Source organism: Hirundo rustica, chromosome 1 (genome assembly GCF_015227805.2).
Source record: "Hirundo rustica isolate bHirRus1 chromosome 1, bHirRus1.pri.v3, whole genome shotgun sequence".
Classification (NCBI taxonomy): Eukaryota; Metazoa; Chordata; class Aves; order Passeriformes; family Hirundinidae; genus Hirundo; species Hirundo rustica.
This window is the reverse complement of record NC_053450.1, coordinates 92,214,484-92,234,838: the sequence shown is the minus strand read 5'-3', so window position 1 is coordinate 92,234,838 and position 20,355 is coordinate 92,214,484. Positions and strand designations below refer to the sequence as shown.

Below are 20,355 nucleotides of genomic sequence, written 5' to 3'. Positions count from 1 at the left end.
GATAGAAAGTTTTTATCATAGTAGCTCATCTTAATTGCTAGAAATCCAGCATACACAGCATGGAAATCTATAGCTTCAATTTAATCAGGAGACATGATGAAAATTTTAAAATGTATCTGTTTGCAAAAAAGTATCTGCATGTTATAAGTAACAGTAAGAGCTGACAGAAGTAGTACAGGAGCAAATGTAGAGTAAAAGTCAAAGTTTTCACCTGCAAGTGTTACAGTAACTCCAGGAACAGATACAACACAGAGGTGCCATGCTACACTCTATTGCTAACCAAAGGTGAAACATATTTTAAAAAACAATATAAGTAACTGACACATACCTGGTAGTCTGTTCATGTTCACACCCTGTGCCGAAAGCCCAATTCCCATGTAACTGAAAATGAAAGAACAAAAGAAATGCATCTGTCACTTACAAAAATACACATGTATGTGGAACATGGCCAAGAAACACTGTGGTGACAAATCATCTACCAATTAAGCTACTGAGAGGTCATTTAATAGTGGCATAAGAACAAGGGATTCCCAGCATATTTGGTTTAATACGGACAGATCCTGTCTTTGCAGGAGGGAATGACAACTTTTTTTTTTTTTTGGCATCTTGGGTTGTTGATGGAGAATAATGGTAATTAGCTAAAATTTTTGAAGGATGAACAAAGAGAGCCAAAGGTCACAGCTTATTTTGAAAGTAGAGGTACAGCCATACACATACCAATTTCATCATCTTCAACATACCTAATGATGTTCTGCAGACAAACTGCAATGAGTAATTTTATGAAATACATGCAACACTGCATTACTTTAGCAGCAAAAGGCATCCTTGCATAGCACATATGAAAAGATCACACTGAAATATTAAAGGCCTGGATTGTAGAGAAGAATGTTAACTTGAGAAATTTACTAGCAATGGCACTTAGCTGTTTGCAATCTGATGGCAAACTAAAGAGGGGAAAATATTTATACTATACTAACCAGTAATCTGAAATAAAGTCCAAAAGCCAGCTTTAAAAAAAGGGTGGTTTTAATAAAGTCAGTGTCCAGTACAATTGTTAATAATTTAATAGCAAATACTGGAAAGCTGAAATGAAGAATTTCCTCACCCCTAAATAACACCATTAGAAGTTAGCAAAATCAATTTTGCTTGTTTCTAAAGCAAAACTAATGCCATTACCTAGACAACATGAATACAAAAAGCTAGGCTTTCAACATTGTCCCTTGCCCAAAATAAAGCAACTCCCCTCCAACAACTAAAGCAAGCATCCAAAACCCTAAACCTACATTTCCTAGTTATCAAATCATTCAAAGTATTTTGACACTAGTTCACATCAGTTAACAAGAATTTGCTATGAAATAATAAACTCTATGAAAACAAAATATTCACCTGTGGCAACCTGAAAACAGCTTCAGTCAACAAACATGACCTTTGTCTTCCCATTGCATAAAATGAAAAGTTTAAGCAACTATTCCACTTGGAATGCAGGTTAATCTGCTATTTAAAATGCTCCTGACACAGAATGAAACTGAGCAGGACATCTCAGAATTTGTACGCTTAACTGTGTATGGGAGTTTCTGCTTTTTCTATGGATCACTTTCAACAGTTATCTTACCTGATTCTATGTTTGATACTTACAAAGCCCTCCTTTGATAATTTCTATTGTATAATAATACCACCTTCCTCTCCCTCAAATAGGCCATCATGAAATGGAACCTCAGAACCATATATAGCAGATATTGCATTTAAAAATACTGAAGAGCTGAAGCAAAGGGCAACAAACAAAAGGATTAGTCTGCTGCATTGCTGAATACATTACTGAGGCACCACTGCAGCAGTAGATTCAACAAAACAATTATAAATGAAAGCAACAATTGGAAACCCCTTGATTTTGTCTTAAATAATAAAGGCAGAGCTGTTATTAGCATAGTCTGGGATCTGACAGATCTGACACATGAAGGATACTCATATAAAGATTGAAAATCTCTTGTTCATTAAAGAAAATCTCCTGTTCATTAAAGAAAAGATCTTTTAAAAACAATTTTAGATAATTTAAACTCCACTGACTGCAAAAAGCTTTTGAATACAAGTCATAAAAAATGCAATCAAGGTTTCATTTCAGTATTTTTATAGTAACAAGACTAAGGTTACACAAAAATGTAAAATATTAGATACAAGTTCATTGTCTAGGTAACCTTTTGATATCACCACTGTTTTTTTTCCTCAGATATCCTAACTTCTAAGCCTCCTCAGTAACAGCTGTAAACACAGACAAACTGTATTCAATACAGCTGGGAACAAGGAATCTTTACCCACTGGTAGTGACTGGAAAGCACTGGGCACTAACACCATCTCAGGAAGAAAACAGATGTTCAACAATATTTATTTTTCCCTGGGATTCACTTACAACTACTCGAAAAACCATTTTGTGAAGGAGACTTGCTATTAATAGAAACTGAAGTTAGATAAAAACATTCCAAATAATTAATAAATTTACTACAGACATCTTTCACAAGGCAAAAGGAATGTCTAGAACTTATGGTTTGAAGCGAGCAAAATTAAAGGCTCATCAAGTAAGCTTATTTATTATTTTTTAGAGTTGACAGATAGGTAATCTCACGTTCAACTACATTAGTACACTATGAATTGAGGGGGAAAACAGTACCACGGCCACACAGGCAGGCTTTAAATGCTCTAAAATTTATTAACAGGAGTTGTATTTACACCAAACCACTACATGTAACTTTCTTTCCTTTTCCTCACACCTGTAACCTTCACAGACTGGAACTTTTTTGCTTGTCTTTTTTAAGACACTTAACCATTTTTTAAGTCAAGAGTCAGGGTCTGCAAAAAGACTTCCTTCAGTGGGAGGAAGTATATAATTTGTCCTGTTTGCTGCTTAAAGTTCCCATTTCATGCATGTTAGGGTGAGGAAGAGAAGAGTGACAGAGCTACGCCTTTAAGTTTTCCTCCCTTAGTCTACCACAAAAGTGATGGGCAGCACAAGAAGCAGCCCAGGTGCAATGCAGGCCCAGAATGTTCTAAGTCAGTTCATGACACACTCCTTGCTGTCCCGTCACATTAATAGGTTTGGTCTCGGAGATCAAAGCGGACCTGTTCTTCCTGCCTATAGCTATGTCAGGCCATAAGAGCTGTCCTTGGGAAGCGGAGGTGTCAGCACCACGAAGCAGCGCCCTCAGCCCATCCGGTAGCACCTTCCAAAAACGGACCTGACACAGCACGGCCTCAGAGACCAGAGAGGGTGAACAATGGTGTGGTTCTGATGCTGCTTCCCTCAGTACCTGAGGACTGTCCCTCCACCTCAGCTCCCTACCCAGCGTACACCTCTGGCTGCCGTGGTAGGAGGTTCGTTTATGGCACAAACGGCACAAAGCGGCCTGTTTTATTAAGCAGCCCCTCTTTCTGAGCAATTTCAGTCCCACTGGCTGCTACTCACCACCTCATTAACATGCTCAACTCTTACAGGAGCTCATAAAATAACAACCAGTCATGGAAGACACGAAATCAACCCGTGAGAGACTGAAATAAGAGATTATTGCTGGAAAACAATTTAAAGTGCTGCCAAATTGCTATTAAGGACCAAGAAGGCGAGTGTATTTTACAAAGTCTTGTTTTTTTCACTTCAAATTTTATTTATTCTGGTTCCAGTCCAGTTCAATTAAGATTTAGGTTACCATTTTAGTGTCTCTGCACATTTCCTAGTTTACATTTCACAAGTCATATAGAAACTTTAGGAACACCACAAAACTACAGAATTTAAAATTTGCTGAAGATTCAGGGTTTTTTACCATAAAGCAAAAGAGAAAATGTCAAAAAAAAGGCACTATGATACCTACTTTTTTCCTGTAACACCTACTGAAAAGCCTAGGCTTTTCTGCAGAGTAATGTTTAGGAAGGTGAAAGCTCACAATAACTATTTTCTCCTCAACTATCTTTCAAGTCAACGACCTAAATTTACATTTTTGCTGGAGCCTAAAGTTTCTACTTGGATGCCTGAATAGACTAATTATGAGAAGTAAAAACAGCCAGAGCCAAATAGAAGGAAAAAACATCATTAAGAGATGGTACAGAACTGTAGATGCTAAAAGATCGAGAAATTAAAAAAAAAAACAGAAAAAGACACAACTCTGATTTTTAACCGTTACATTTGATCTTGTAGCCACTATGTTGGAGGTATATGAAGATCTTTCAATAAGAAAGTTGATAAAAATCAGAACTCAGATTAATTATATCCTACCCTACTCACTCCATAAAGAGGAATCTCAAAAACTATACCAAACCACAGACACCTCAGAAAAGCTGTAAATTCAAGTATTAAATAATCACTTCTCTACTCAGAAAAACCCACCAAAAATTCCATACTGTATTTATAAAGACAACTAAAATAATTTAGCAGGCATTTACATAATAGTACGTAATAGCCTCCCTAGTACAGAAATTTCACCTGCTATCTGCAAAGAGCCAAATTATTTCTGACTTCCATTGCGCCTACATATGTTACTGAAGACATTATAACCTGGGGAACTGCTACATGATGCTTCAAAAAACAGCTCTTTGGGTGGTGCAGAAAGTAAGTAATCAACGTGGTACCTTATTCCCTACATGCTATACATTTAAAGGAAGCAACTTCAACCATACAGTGTTAAAACCTAAGTTACCATAATATCTGTAGGGAACCTAAGACAAAGCACTAACAAATGTTTACAGCCATAAATAAAGCAACTGAAAACACCTTAATGCTTTGAACGTATTGATTATTAAGAAAAGTAGAAGTAACACTGGAAAACAAAGTAAGTTACATACCAGGTGTAGCTTGTTTTATCACTATGTTTGTATCTTGGAAAGACGACAAAGAGAAAAAAAATGCATCATCTGTAGGAATTTGAAGACTCAATGAACTTCTATAGGGCCCTCAGAACTAACTTGCAGTAACATAAAAAGTTTTAGTAACATTCTCCTATAGCTTTCTACACTGCCTTCAGTGACAGTATGAGGCCAGAAATAAGGCACATTAAAAAGGTACCCACACTTACCTTCAAAATAGTTACTCTGCATTAAAATTTTGTGCCATTTCAAGATCCTTATTGTCTGCGCAATCACAATTAGAAACGAGATGTTAATCTATTTAAATGTTTCAAAATATGCCATAGAGAGTTTGAGTCTTTCATTTCAAATTGATAACAAGTTTAATTTTATGGAGTATTTCCAAGGAAACAGTATTTTGAACATGATAAACCCAGGTTTCAGATTAATGCAGTTCTGCATAGAGAAGAAAAACCAAAAATAAATCAGGCAGTCATTCTGCATAGTGCTCAAAACTGTTACTCCTGTAATATTTTGCTTGTGATTGCTCTAATGTTCCTAGGAGGATTCTTATTTACTGACATTCCTTCCACTTTGAGGTTTCACCATTTCATCTTGTGACATTTGTCCCCAAACACTAGAGCCTTTTTGGGGGCCATACTGTCAGAAAAGAATAGTTGCAAAGAAAATAATATAATGTAAATGTGTTTACTATAGTGAAGTCATCAGCTATCCACTATATATATATGAATGAACTTCCGAAGAAGGAAGTAAAAGATTTTTCAAGAAGCTAAGACCCAGAAATTAAATATATTCTCTTGACTCTCTTTTTAAATTGCAATTTTTAATTTCTAGCATACACCAACAAAGAAAGAAAACTTTTGTCACAGTTCCAGTATTTCTGACCAGTTAAACACAAACCTCAAACAATCTTATTACACATTTAGGTAATGTTCATTTCTGTCAACGTCTGGTCTCATACACTCAGGTAAAAGATTAATTACTGCTATAGTTTAAGAAAAGATACACTTGCTGATTCATGACCTGATCTTTTCTTGCAGCTGCTACAATTCAAACGAAGACACTAGTGAAAGAAGGATACTTCAGACCTTATCAGATTCTACTCTATACACACTAATAATGCTGCAAGGCCTATTTTTATATAGAGACTGAGTGAAGTTTTGCATGTTGTTTGAACAAATGCCTGTTCTTGTAACAAATAGCTGCTGAAGACATATTAAAATTAAAAAAGTAGGTCTCAGGACTGCATAAAATTTTCAGAGTACATCAGTAATGTACAAAACAAATACAAACCAACCAGCAACTGACAATGTTATATATTTTGTTAATTGGTTCATGCTTCTTTTGAAAAAGAAAATGGGTGTACTGGATGCTAAAGGAAAAGCCAACTTACTGCAACACAAACAACTTGTAATAAAAAACTGTAGTTTGCAGAGCTAAACATACATCCTCTAGAAGAAAACAAACCATTTGTATTTCACAAACATGACTCAAACACTCTAAAACAGTTCAGGCTCCACCACAGACATAGGTGTCATGAAAACTCAAACTTAATTCTCATGGTATTTTTGGATAGTTTTTCCTTTTTTACTTCACCACCTACTTCATCACATACACAACACATACTGCACAAGATACTGCCAAAACAACAGATGACTGATTGCATATCCAGTGTTAAAAACCAGCCACAGTGTAACAAGTGTCTAAAGCCTTATTAACACTGCTTTACCAAACACATACTGATTACTTGCATGAATTGCTGCACTAACATTCTATTTTAACGCACAACTTACACATGTGCTTTCTTAGAAAACCTAGCCATGAGGATCTGTATCAGCGCTACCACATCACACACTAAATAACCCTGCTCACAGAAGCGTAAGCTCAGTGCTATCTGCTAAAAGAATACAGTCTTTCTAGACTTCGTTTTCATTGGTTCTTCTGGATGGCTTGCCACTCCCAACCCTTGTTTTCATTCTTTAAAAAAAAAAAAAAAAGAATCAGAAGTGTTCCAGGCCAGGTTAGATGGAGTGTTGAGTGTTGGACTGAGTGTTCTGGTCTAGTGGAAGGTGCCCCTGCCCTTGGTGGTGAGGTTGGAACTGGATGATCTTTAAGGTCCCTTCCAACCCAAACCATTCTGAGATTCTATGATTTTGCATTTTAAGCATGTATCTTCTTCACCTGTACTAGAAGCACTGGAGACTGTCTAGAAGTACATGGTATTACTATCATTTGCCCAGTCTTATTAATTGTATTTACAAATCAGTGACACTGAGGATAAAATGACACAATCAAGACACTGAGGATAAAAGTATTCTTCTGAGAAGTTAATTTTCCCTGGGAAAGAAACAGGTCTCTCCTAGTGAAACATTTAAAAAGGCAAAAGGCTGTATTAAACAAAAATTAATGGGTATAAGCTAGTGCCGTGACCCAAAGTATCATTCCCAGTCGCCTTGTTCCAGATGCTGCCTTCTGCTCCTAGTTTCAGCCCCTTTTGCTGTCACAGCTACTCATGAAATGATACAAACACCCATACTGGGGAACGAAACTGAATGAAAATTAACTCACTCTGGAGGTCAGCTTTTGGAAAATGAGTTATCCTATCAGTTTTACCATGAGGCTGACACAAACAGTCACAAACTGGGAAAAGAGACACAAACTCAGTGAGTGTCCAGAGACTGCTTGTCATGGCCATATTTTTTATTTATTTTTAAGTTAACTGGACATTTCAACAGAGATGCAGACATAACTTACTGTTTGTTAATAGTCCCCTTCCTACCATGCTTTCTAATCATCACCTCGGTACTGCTCCCCATACACGCATTACCCTTCTACTGTTACTGTCTGCAATTGCTCAAATAACCATCCACAATGTTCCACATGAGCCAAACAAAGCAAAGCAAAAGAGAGTATAAAAGGAGAATATATAGAAATAGAGGCCCTTAGGCTACAAAAGACAACATGAAACTAAGAAAGAAAACTGAAGAAATAAAGAAAAACAGGAAATATTCACAAAGCATATGACAGTTGGATAGAACTTTCAGCAAGAATTCAAATATATTTGGGATAATTATTTCACGTATTTGTTGCAGCACATTAGGACTCCTTTGTCAAACACTCTACAAACACCAAGACAGATTTTTTTCGAATGATATTTCAGCCTTACTACTTTTACTGAACTTAATTCTCACTTCCCTTTTTCCTCATTCAGTGCCATCAGTTACTAACCCTATCACACCACATGGAGGTATCAAAAAGCAGCTTTGCTTTTCGTCTGCTCTGAAACACCAATTTCCATATCTTCTTCCTTCCTAGTAAATCCGGTTTTTTTCCACACTTTCTTCAGTGTGTTCATAATGCTCTCAAAGTTGGTCACAAACTTCTGCAAAATTAACATATTACACACCTTCCAATTTCTACTCAAGCCAGTTACCCACCTAGATATGCTACAGAATTTAACAATTAGAGCAACAAAACCAATGCTATGCTCAAACAGAGACAGCTACAAGAAGCCATGTTATATCCACACCCTAAACAAAAAAAACTGGTCTTCTTCAGAGAAGAATAATTTTTGCCCTGCTACTTTCAGATATGCAAGATCAAATTCCGGGAGCAGCAAGTTCAAGTGCTAGAGTAACTTGAAAAATTGATCTCTTATGCAGGGTTTCAGTGAAGGTTTTTTGATTATTTCAGGCAAGTCATGCTAAGCAGAGCACACAAGCAAGAACGCTGTTAGGCATACTCCTATAATATAGTACATGGACTAATTACTTTAAGCTGAGTTTATTAAAAAAAATAGAAGCAGTAAAGGCTACTACCAAAGGGAACACCAAACACACTCACATTTATGAAAGTTGGAAGCTGTACTTCAGCTTACAGATAGATATCTCGGTTTCCTCAGGTAGTCTAGGATTTACTTTAAACAGTACTATAAAATATAGCTCTACTGCTTCCACAGCTAGGCGCAGACCTTGAGAAAACGTGATTTTGCAAGTAAGGCATTTTAGCTAATTGACCCTATTAGATACATTAGCTGGTCTTCTATAGACATGGTCCTCCTGAACTCTGTTCCCATTACCAGATGACAAAAAGAAAAAAAAAAAAAAGGTAAAAATGTACCTGGAGCAAGCTGTGTGAAACACAACAGGCAGCGGAAAAGAACTAATAAATCCAAACTGGTTTCTATAATCCTATTTCTCTGCATTAAATTCTCCAGTTTATTTATTACAGAAAAAAATATTATTTTGAATGAAGGTAACACTGAACTGTAAGATTAATCCTGAAAATCATCAAAGACCTCCTGGACCTGAAAACAGCATCTAAAGATAGACATTTAACATCCAGTGAAGTGCCACATGTTGACTCCTGGTCTTTATCAGCCAGGTTACACTAGGCTTTAGCTGTGTGTACAGTATTTCCCAGCTACCATACTATCTTATACAATGAAAAAAATTACCATCTCAGCTCATTATGCAATTGTTTCATAAAGTGACAGTAGATGAAGGTCACAAGGCTTAAGCAAGGATGAGGCAGTATTAACTGAAAAAGTATCCATTCATTTTTTATGCAATCTCAGCAGGGAACTTTGCAAGTCATAGCTATGTACATCTCACAAGTAATCATTTAAATAGAAAATCTTGAAAAACTTTACTCTGTGGTGTTTTCCCACTTTTGCAGGATTGCCTTGAATTTGAAATTACTAAAATCCAACACAGAGTATCTAAGGTGAAGTGTTAGAGGAGCTATGTAAAATGACACACCCACGTATGTGGACAGTTTTTGAAACCCACCACTTCAAAAACCTTCCAAACTAAGTAGGCAGAAACCTATTTCAAGAAGAGACACAACACTAGCAAGTCACAGTAAGAACCTCTCATAAATCCACAGCAGCACGATAATTAAAAAAAAATAAAAATCCTAAAATAATAATAAAAAAAAAACAAACCAAAAAAACCAAACTGAAAACAAGAAAACCATATCCCCTCCCCCAAAAAAGTGTTCCTAAAATCAGTAGCAGAATGTTACTTGAAACGTTACTAATTTCCACCACCTCTATTTAAAAATAATTAGGTCTTCACAGTGTAACAAAAGTAGCTATTGATGCAAGAACTCTCCCAGGGATAACTTTTGAGAACAGAAGTAACAACAAGCTCATAAATGCCACTACAAAGCTACAACATTACTGAGAGGCAATTCTTTCAAAATATCACTATGCAATACTATAAGGAAAACAAGTTTGAATACTGTTTCTGACTTAGAGAAGGCTTACAGGACTCCGGGAAAATGAAAGAAACAAACTGCAGCAAGACAAAGAAAAGACAAAGGCACTGAATTTCATCCATAGTTCTTTTCTCTTGAGATTTATTTTCCCAACAGGTCATAAGCACCTGCAACGTGCTTGTACAATACCTAGAACAAGGACAGTCAGTCCTGACTAGTACCTTGAAGCAGAACCAGAGAATGTACTACAGCACATTAGAAAGCAGTCCTACAGTGTATCAGAATTAACACACATCCTCTACCAAAAGCAGTGAAAGACGAAAAGGAATTAAAGTGCTCTAGCAAAGATTTCATTTGCACTTCAAGACTTTCTCAGGTGAGATTCTATCTGCCTACGTATGTATCACCTGTGCTTCAAAAAAGTCATAATTCAGATGGATTATGGGAAGGAACAGCTTTTTACTCATCAGTTCTTGTTCTTTCCACACTTATTCAGAATATTCCCCTTTATTCTTTCATTGTTCATCAACAAACAGCCTTAAGAATAACTTTGTGTTTCAAATTTGCTAGGACCTCCATGAAAAGATCACACTGAGGAAATAAGCTCGTCTGCTACGCACCCTAAAAATTACATTGAAAGTCTGTAAATCCATATAGCCAAAACCCAACACCTTTAAAGGTAACAGCAGGACCAAAACAGTCATTCAAACCCTAGTTTTTTTGTAAAAAAAAAAAAAAATTAGATGATGTTTTGGTATTTACTGTGTACACTGATTTGTGGACAATAAATACCACAACCAACTCTCTTAAAAGAATCAAATAAAAGAGTGCAACTTCTCAAGAATAAGGAATCAAGCTATATAAAGTGGTAAAATATGAAAGTAAGTTTTGATACTAAAGACATCTGCCGACTGAAAGATTATGTGAGGCAGTATTTCAAGAAATAATTAATTAATAATGCACTCTGCTTACCCATCTCTTCCCTTACTGACAATTTTAACTTCGAAATAGTATATGCCACAGGCTGCAGGTATAGGATGTGTAGCTCGAACAGAAGCAGCATCTTTTGGAGTTTTTCCATGACCTGTAAAACAAGAGCATTCAAAACACAAAAAATGTATTTTAGTTAACTGAGAAGGTGACTCAAACGTGTGCATGCCAGCTACTCAAAACAAAAGGCTTATGCAATGAGCAAACAACATACAATATTCTAATCAACCTGATTTTTATGCTGGGGTATTTTGTTTCAACATTACATTTGCTTTATAAGCCCCTGTATTACAACTAAGAATGCTAAAAGAAGTCCTGGATATAGTAATCCAAAAAGGTCCTACAAATATTTGAAGGGAAACTCAGAAAAAGTTTCACCATTCTAAGTATCACAATTGATTAAAGGCCACCTGTGTTTGAAAGAACTGTGTGATTTCTCAAATGCACAGGCTTACTCATTTTTACAGACTGAAACACAACATAAGAGCGTTTCATCTCATGCCTAGTACTTCTGAATCTACAAGTTACTGAAGACACTTCAATTCTAATGTCCTCCAGAATAAACATCAGTCATTATACAGAACATACTACTCGTAATTAATTTCCATGTTCCAAATGTTGTTCCAGGACAGCATTAAGCGCCTTACAGCCTGCAAGTGAGCACATGCAGCTCCTACTCCTTTTTCTTACTAGGCTCACTATACTTTAGCTCTGCCACAACAATGCCCAATTTCAGCTTTTGTCTGCTCTCAGGATATTCCGCCTAAACTCAACAGCCACTTGACTCTACTAAAACTAACCTTCTGAATGTGTCATCCTCTTCACAGCCCTTTCCAAAGGCAACCTGGAAGCAGGCTTTTGACCAGATGACTTGTTTTAGCAACAACCAGCTCAAGCAAGCACAGTGTCTCCCAGGTACACGCAAATTCCTCTACTTTTGTGTGACAGTCATGCATGGGGCCCTCAGACACAGTTTAAAAAACTTTAACAACCACGATGGAATGTGTATTGGATCATGGCAAGAGGTAAGGTAATTCAGTCAGACGGAAACCAGGAGCAGACTGTCACTGCCATAAGAGTAATTCACGCAGATCCCATGCCTACTCTTCATGTGGATCTGTAGTATGATGAAGGGAGCTGCAGTACAAACCACTTGTGCTGCAGCACTCCAGCTATCATTTCCAGTCCAGATAGGGAGGTCTACTGCACCTGCATAGCAACTGATCTGCATATGCAAAAATCCCACAACCAAACACACTTCTTCCAGGGGCATTAACACTGCCATTACTGCTCAGGCTCAGATTAATGCCTCAGGTGCAGCAACATAGGTCAGACAGCAAAGAAGAAACTACAGTAGACTGGCAGCTTAGGCAGGCAGAGTGATCAGGTCCAGCTGGCCACAGTACAAAACCTCTAAGGGCAGAAGGTCAGGGACCGACCTGTACAGAACCTCTGTGCACAGTGCTCCCCTGTACGAATGTTCACAGAACTGTCAGTGTTTATCAGCCTGTCGAGCCAGCACCCAGCAGCTCCTAACCAATGGCACAGCTCAGCCAGGGAGAACTCTCACCATGGCCACATCAGCAATCAAAACTTTACTGGCACACCACACATTCCTCACCCACTGACATTAGGTTTACTCCACCAAGTTTTCTCTGATGTTAATGTCTCACTCCATTGTGCTACTACCTAAAGAAAAGTGGCCAACCACCTTAATTTTCTGAGTATAACTCCACTGCTCCCTTCAGTGTGTTGCCAGTACTACTAAACATTTTGTATAGAGATCCTTCGATCACCCCACAGGTTTGACAATGTTAAGTTTGCTGCCTATTTTCTGCATGTTGATTCCTGATGTATCACATCAGGAAAAACTAGTCATTTACTCGTCCATACACAATAGGTTTTATTGTTCACTACTTTTAAGTTATTTCCTCAGGCTGTGACAACCAGTGTAACAACCAAGTACATAGTCTCAGTTAGAGCTTCCGTGGGTTTGCTTAGTTTTCAAATGCTGGTACATCACTATTTAGCTATTACAGATTATTATGCCTAAGTATGTAGAAATCTTTCAGTTAAAAGGGCAGAACATTGAACTCGTAAGACATCCCTTAAATTCAAAGAACTCTGATTAAGCAATGCACTGGAGGAATGAAGAACACTTTCTTTTTCAATGTCTTTAGGTTTTTACTTTAAAATAGACTGCAAAGAAGTTCCCTTGGTTACTCTATGCACTTGACAATCTGTGTAGTTTCAGTCTGAATCATTCTCCTTATTTGGGAAAGTCTTCCACATAGAAAAGACTAAAGCAGTAGGAACCAGCCAAATATTATTGAAAATGTAAATCTATTACCCAGCAGACTTAGCTTTGTGAAATAACAATCTAAGTGTTTGGAAACAACACCTATTTAAGGTATTCTTAGCACCCCTTCCTGAAACTCCCCTTCTCCCACCTCCTCCCCATTCCAAGCATTTATTTGCAAGGACATACCAGGAACCAGACTGATTAGCTGATTGGGGTTTAAGAAACCTATCAGATTTTTTTAAGCAGCAGATCAGTTCCCTGATCCAGTTCACAACACAGCCAAATACAGCTGTCACACTGCAAATAAGAGGTCAACATTGGGGCAGAAGTAACAGGATATCTTACCAGTATTGCCAAACACTTTATGTGGTGAAGCAACATGCTTGGGGAAGTCAGCGCCCAAAACTACTTTCATCCCATTAAAACGGGAGACACCCTAAATTTAGAACTGTCCTTTTTAACATAATCGCCTCTGAATCCTCATTTACTGCCTGAACATACTGCTTTTATTTCTACTTATATACAATGAGTATGTTTAAGTGAAGGCTAACCATCATCCAGTTAGCTACTTATAGTCCAAGTATACACTGTCTAAACATGGTAGTTGAGTCTTTCAGTACCACCAAGCTACACCAAATTATGTGTAGTCATGAGATCCTAGTTTATCAGTCTGCTTTAAAACAAGAAAGAGGTTCTTAACTGAACAGTTAGCTGAACTGTAAAATTTCTTACCAAAGGATACTATAGATGTTTAGTGTTTAAGAGGACACAAGCTTCTAGAACAGCAGTTAACTGAAACACTGCCTTGAGTTCAGAATGTCCTTCAGCTTAAAATGGCTGGAAGCCAAGAGGGGAAAAACACATACACCATTTTTGCCAAACATGTTTTCTGATTTTTTCTTAGGCACTTGCAACCACTGTCACCAGTGGGACTCTTGAGCTGAGTGGCCCATTAGCTTGATGTCTTACACTGCTGCCACATTCTTTGGTAACCTGAATCCTCACCTCCTTGCTTGTGAATAAAAAAGAACTTGGACACCCAACTCTGAACTTCAGAAGAAGTTCCAAACATCTGAAGCAGATCACACAACACACAAATGCTTCCCCAAAACAGACCCCTTTCACAGTCACAAGCTATAGGTTGAGTATTTAAAAAAAAAAAAAATTAAAGTATGTCGTATTTAACACTAAAGATTTTCAGCATTTAAAAGAGAACTCTGCAAACAGATGCACTGGGGGCCGAGAAGGGAAAACAGACCTACGAATCTTGAACTTTACACTGTAAACCAGATCATAGGTAAGTTCAATTACTAGAACTGTTTTCACTTGGGCTTTCATTAGAAATGTTTGATAATCATGAGTTAACCATGCTTTATTGCATTTTTTAAGCATTCACGTTAATGATATTTAGTACAAGTAGTATCACCATTCCTTAAGCAAAATTACAGCGAAATTAATCTAATTTTAAATTCTATCTACTTGAAAAAAAGGCAATTCAGACAAAAGTATGTTCAGAGAAGCCATCTCTGCTTTCAAAAAAGATAATCTTTGAACCTAAATCTGAACAGACAAAAGTATGTTCAGAGAAGCCATCTCTGCTTTCGAAAAAGATAATCTTTGAACCTAAATCTGAGTGTATAATGCATACACACCAAATAGTCCAAAAGAAATCTTATGGGAGCACCTACCTAGACAAAAGTAAGCGTGTTTATCCAGTTTAAATCCTTAAATGAAGTTTACATAAGCTGAACTGCAGTTATTTCCAACAGGTGGTTCAATGACTTGCTCACACTGCCAAAAATAAAATAATCAAAGCCTAATCTTCTGTTGAATTCATTAGGAAAGTTTCATTGAGACAAGAATGGAACAGGCTGCCCAGAGAAGTGGTTGAGTCACCATCCCTGGAGGTATTTACAAAACCTGTAGATGTGGCACTTGGGGACACAGTTTAGTCGAGGACTCAGCAGTACTGTGGTTGGACTCCGTGTTCCTAGAGCTCTTTTGCAAACTAAATCATTCTATAATTCTAAGAAAAAAAACAAATCAAAAGACACAAAATACTAATTTTATTTTAACTTCTTCCCCAGTTGAAAAAAAAAAGGCAAGACATCTCAGAGCTACAAGGCTGTCCAAAACAGGCAAACTGTACTGAATGTACCCTGAGTGTTTTCAACCAGAAAAACTGACACCACCCTTCTAACACTGAGTGACAACACAGAACGATTAGTATAGAATCCTCTCCATTTCCCAACAGAAAATGAAATGCATAGTTTGCACTGAAAAATAGTTTGGTTTTGGGTTTTTTTTGTTTTGCACTACAGACAGTTCAAAGGCAACTGCACTGTAAATAAATGTCTGGCTAAGACTCCCTGGCCTGTGATACATTAGAAAAAGTTCATGCAATGGCAGCTTACTCAAAATTGCATAACTTTCTTCAGGTTTTTTTACAATTGTCACAAGACTAATTTAAGTGAAGTTTCTATAGGAGTTTCCATTATTTCAGCACAAATTATTTTGTCTGTTTACCTAATTCTGTATATCGTTTCTTCCATGGTTACATATCTGCACTGACTCTGTTTTTATCTCCTTACACTACATAGTATAGATCACTATCTGCTGGAAACCTAACTTGTCTGTCTAGTGGACCTTTCATATCACACAAAGCATTTATGAATTCCCTGTTTTTCAACAGGATCCATTTGTTAATTCTGAACATTTTAGAAACATGTAGGGATATTTTTAAAGATGTCTTGCCTTACTAGCTAGGAAATTTCGTGCAGTAACTGCTTTATATGCAGCATGCACTTATGCTTTCTTCACCTCTTACCTACTGCTCAGAGCTGTAAAAATTATAATCAAGTTAAATGACATCATTTTTTTTTCCAGACAGTTTTTTATTGTTTCCTTTACAAAGATACACCACAAACAACAGACAATAAGAGAAATTTAGCTTTCTATCAACTTGCACAGCTAACTGGCAGCAACACAAAAATGTATGTCTGTCCATATGAAAAACAAAAATACTCTAGGTATAGTCTTTAATATATTTACAGTATCACTGATGTCATTGTCTATGTATTTCGTATCAAGATTTTGACAAAGCTATCTAATCTGCTACAGAAAAGCACCTCCCCATGTAAGTTTTCCTTTCCAAGTAACACTATGATTCTGAAAGATAGCACAAAGAAGCACTGACTCTTGGGTGTTGTTGACCTCAACAAAATTTAAAGAACTTTTATCCTGATACTAAACGATATTCCTTTTTTTCAAACCTCCACCACTGGATCAATGCCTGGTTTTGTGGCAGTTTTCATTTTTAAGCACTCTGTGGAGGATGCTTCCAAAAATCTTCAGATCCAGAAATGCAGTACACAAAACATCCCAGCTGCAATGGGTAGAGACATCTACTGCACTTCATGTTTCCTTACAACCTGTCCACTGGTAAGCAAGAAAATGAAAGGAATCTTCAAAAATTACATCGAGAGGACCATCATCCCTCTCACAAACCAATGAAACAAAAATATCACTGCTCGCAATACATCAGCACATTAAAATTATGAAGCTAACTGTATGAAAAATAACTTTGAAAGCTTTTGCGCTGATTGTTCCTCTCCACTGATTTTTTCAGTAGCCCAAACACATCCAAGGTGAAGGCAAAGCACTGCTGTTAACGCTTTCTGCCTTCTACCAGTCATAGAACAGAAGGAAATGACTCCAGAAAGACAGTTCTATAGCCAGAAATCTACAGAGGCAGAAGTGAAAATTTTAGTGAAGAGGGCACCTACACTACAGTAATAGAAAATAGTAAGAATTGCTTTAGGTTACTGGCTTCTTTAGACAGACCTATCTTTTTCCTTGAGTATTCTGGTCAAAACTCTTAACAGTTCTTTATGCCTGCTCAACATATAATTCATATCTCCCTTCAACAAAAACATCCAACATTCTTCCACTACTACTTAGGTAATTTCAGAAGCACTGAAAGCACCAATATTACAAAAGAAGATACTGTGAGCACTTTCTTTTGAGAAATGATTTGTAGAAACACTATTTCACAGTGCTAAGTACATTCTTACTTGCTATCTTCCCTTGCTCTCCTCATTGAACCTCCTCAATTTCTTCCCTTTTGCTGCGTTCTTAGGGCTGAAGGATCCAGGAGGGAGAAAAGGAAGGAGGTTAACATGTTTGCCCCCTGGTTCTCAGGTAAAAATGCTCTGATACCATTCATTGCTTAGCCCAGTTAGCAACTCCAGATGCCAGGCTGATAACATAAAACATGGAGTTCCCCTAACAGCCATCTTCATTAAATTACTCAGAAGAAAAGATGGGCTACTTAAGGAGTCATTTACTCCCATTTGCACTTAGGAAAAAGAAAAGCACCAGACATGTTATATTGGCACCTCTCCTTTCCAGAGTCCTCTGGGCTAAAACCTAGGAACTCTTCAACCTTCAGCACTTACCATTATTTAAGAGCTAGAGTAAAGGTATTCCATTGTTATAACCTCTAACTGTGCTTTGACTTCTGTAATTTCTTTGAGGTTATGATTTTCCTTAACACCCTAGCAAAGGAGATAAGTGAGGAAAAACAGGGATGGCACAAGGAGAGCTTGAAAATATACTTCTGCAATAACACTGAGAGATCAGAGAGGTTTCAACCTCTAAAGTCTAGATCATGAGAAAAAGAAGCTGGCCAAAGCAAAACAAACCAGCAGAAGGACTTGATAGCCACTAAGCTATGATCATCTTAGAAGAAAAAAAGAACAACAAAACCAAACAACCCACCGCCACTAAGCACCAGAAAATACAAAATGTTTCTAAAAATACAAGGTCATAAAACACTGAACAAAAGCCAGGAAATTCAGAGTTGAGTATTAAATTACACATCCTTAAATCACTCGGTGCCTCCCAGAAATCTGCTCTACAGTCATCAAGCTCTGTTATTATCTTTGTACGGTGCATTAAACTTAGCATTTTTAACACAGTATTTTGTGTGTAATAATAAAACCTCTCTATTTAAAAAAAAAAAAAAAAAAAAAAAGTCTACCAGAGGACATTTAATCCTTTCATGGCAGCCAAATCCTGCCATGTGTTTGTGTTGCAGTTTTCCTCCTCCGATTAAACAGTAACATGTTTATCGAGATTTCCCTTGAATTTCTCCACTGCAAACTCTGAGAAAGGGTAAATGCACGGTTTTTTTCCCCTCCCACTACGTTCATCTGACAACAGACTAACAAAAGACCCCCGTTCTTCAAAGCCAACTCAGAAGTGGCTTTGAATCCACAACACTTCTACTTTGTGACTTTGGGCCTAGAACACCAGATGTGTCTGTCTTTTTTCGGGTCAGAGTGTAGGCTTATGTTCCCAGGTTTTATGACATTTCGTAACAATCAACACAAGTTTTTCTTCTAATGCCTCTCACTGATATTATTTTTTAATACAAAAGCATACTCTGTTTTTTACCTTTTATTTGAAAATCTGTAACTTTAACTGTGAATCGTCTAGGAAGAAAGTTTTAGTCACCTTTATTAATGTAAGTCCTATTGTCGTTCCTTTCTTCAAATTACTCTGTGCTACGGTTAGGGCAAGATTATTACCAGTGACTTTAAAGTAATTTCTTTCACAGTTTAAAAATAAACCGTGTTTTTCTCAGTGTTTTCCCCTCCCGTCATTTCCGTGTTCAATAGCTTAACGCTTGCTGCTCTTAACTCCATTTAACCCTTGCTCTTCTCGAGAGGTGGGGAAAAAAAAAACAGCCTCTTCTTTTTCTCGCTCATTACCATAAACAGGACACGTCATACCGAGCGTCCTTTATTCTCCTGCCTCCGACCCAAACGTTCTGGCGATACCTGAATCCACGGAGGAAGTCTCCGAGTTTACATAATGCCCACTCCAGAAGCATAAGGAGGCGGGGGCGGCCCCTTGTGTCCCCCTCCCTTTCCCCGCACGGCGACAGAAACGGGGGGAGAGGGGGAGGGGAAAGGAGAGAAAAATAAACCTGAAATAAGGGAAAACAAGCCCCTTATCTCCACGCTGGGGGGGGGGGGGGCGAGGAGGCAGGGAGGGGGAGGCGAAATTTAGGGGATCGGAAAACAGGGAAGAAGGAGGGAGAGGAGCGTGTGTTATTTCCTGTTATTGTTACTCCCGTGCCCACTGCCCGACGGAGGGGTCGGGCAGCCCCCGGCCCCGGGGAGGACAGGGGGTGTCGCGGCAGCCCGGGCCGCCCCTCCTCACCTTTGTAGTGCACCCGCAGATTGTTCTGCGAGAGGCCGATGTAACTGAATTTGTCCTTCGGGCTCCAGGAGCGGGGCAGCGGCGTCTCCTGCTCGTCCACGGCCGGGTAAAGCCTCTTCAGCCGCCGCTTCAGCTCCTTCTCCTGCTCGTTCAGGGCCGGGTCTCCGTGCGGGAAGGGCGCCGGGGCGCTGGTGCCGCTCCCCGCCGGCAGGCCCAGCGCGGCGCCGGCACCGCCGCTCCCCGCGGCCGCGGGCCCGCCGCCGCCGGCCGTGGCGGTGGCGGGTGGCGGCGGCGCCGCGGTGGCCGGAGGCGGCGGCGGCGGGTGGAGCAGGAGCGCGGCGGCCGGAGCGGGGCCGGGGCTGGCGGCGGCGGAGGGAATCCCCGGCGCCGGCGGGGGAACGGCGGCCGCCAAAGGGAGCTGCGGCGACGGCGGCTGTTGTTGCTGCTGCTGTTGCCCGGACATCCCGGCTCCGGCCTCCTCCTGCTCCTCCGCCGCCACCTCCGGCGGCGGTCGCGACTGTCACCGGACGGGCCCGGGGGCGGAGCGACGGGCAGGCCCGGGGCCGATCGGAGCGCGGGTCACCCCCACAACCGGAGCGTCTCGGAAGAAGGCGGGAGGGCGGGGTGGGGGAGGGTTGGCGACGAACGGCGGCCGGTGGAGGTGCCCGACGTGCCCGATGGGAGCGAGGGGCGTCGCGGGGCCCGGCGGGGCCGGGGGCGAGGCGGGCTGAGCGGCGGCGGCAGCGCCGGGCGGAAGCGGGAGGCGGGCGGGG

At 39.3% G+C, this 20,355-nt stretch overlaps 1 protein-coding gene across 1 annotated transcript in view; it reads right to left on the bottom strand.

Annotated features, from left to right (window-relative positions):
• The window catches only part of RANBP9 (RAN binding protein 9), a 40,895-nt gene extending 20,742 nt beyond the window's left edge, over positions 1–20,153 (bottom strand). The window contains exons 1-3 of the mRNA XM_040087125.2: positions 19,583–20,153; positions 11,035–11,146; positions 329–381 (exon numbers count right to left, since the gene is read on the bottom strand). Of these exons, the coding sequence (XP_039943059.1) occupies positions 329–381; positions 11,035–11,146; positions 19,583–20,045 (628 nt within the window). The 5' untranslated portion in view covers positions 20,046–20,153. The remainder of the gene's footprint in view (positions 1–328; positions 382–11,034; positions 11,147–19,582) is intronic.
• Between the last annotated feature and the right edge of the window lie 202 nt (positions 20,154–20,355).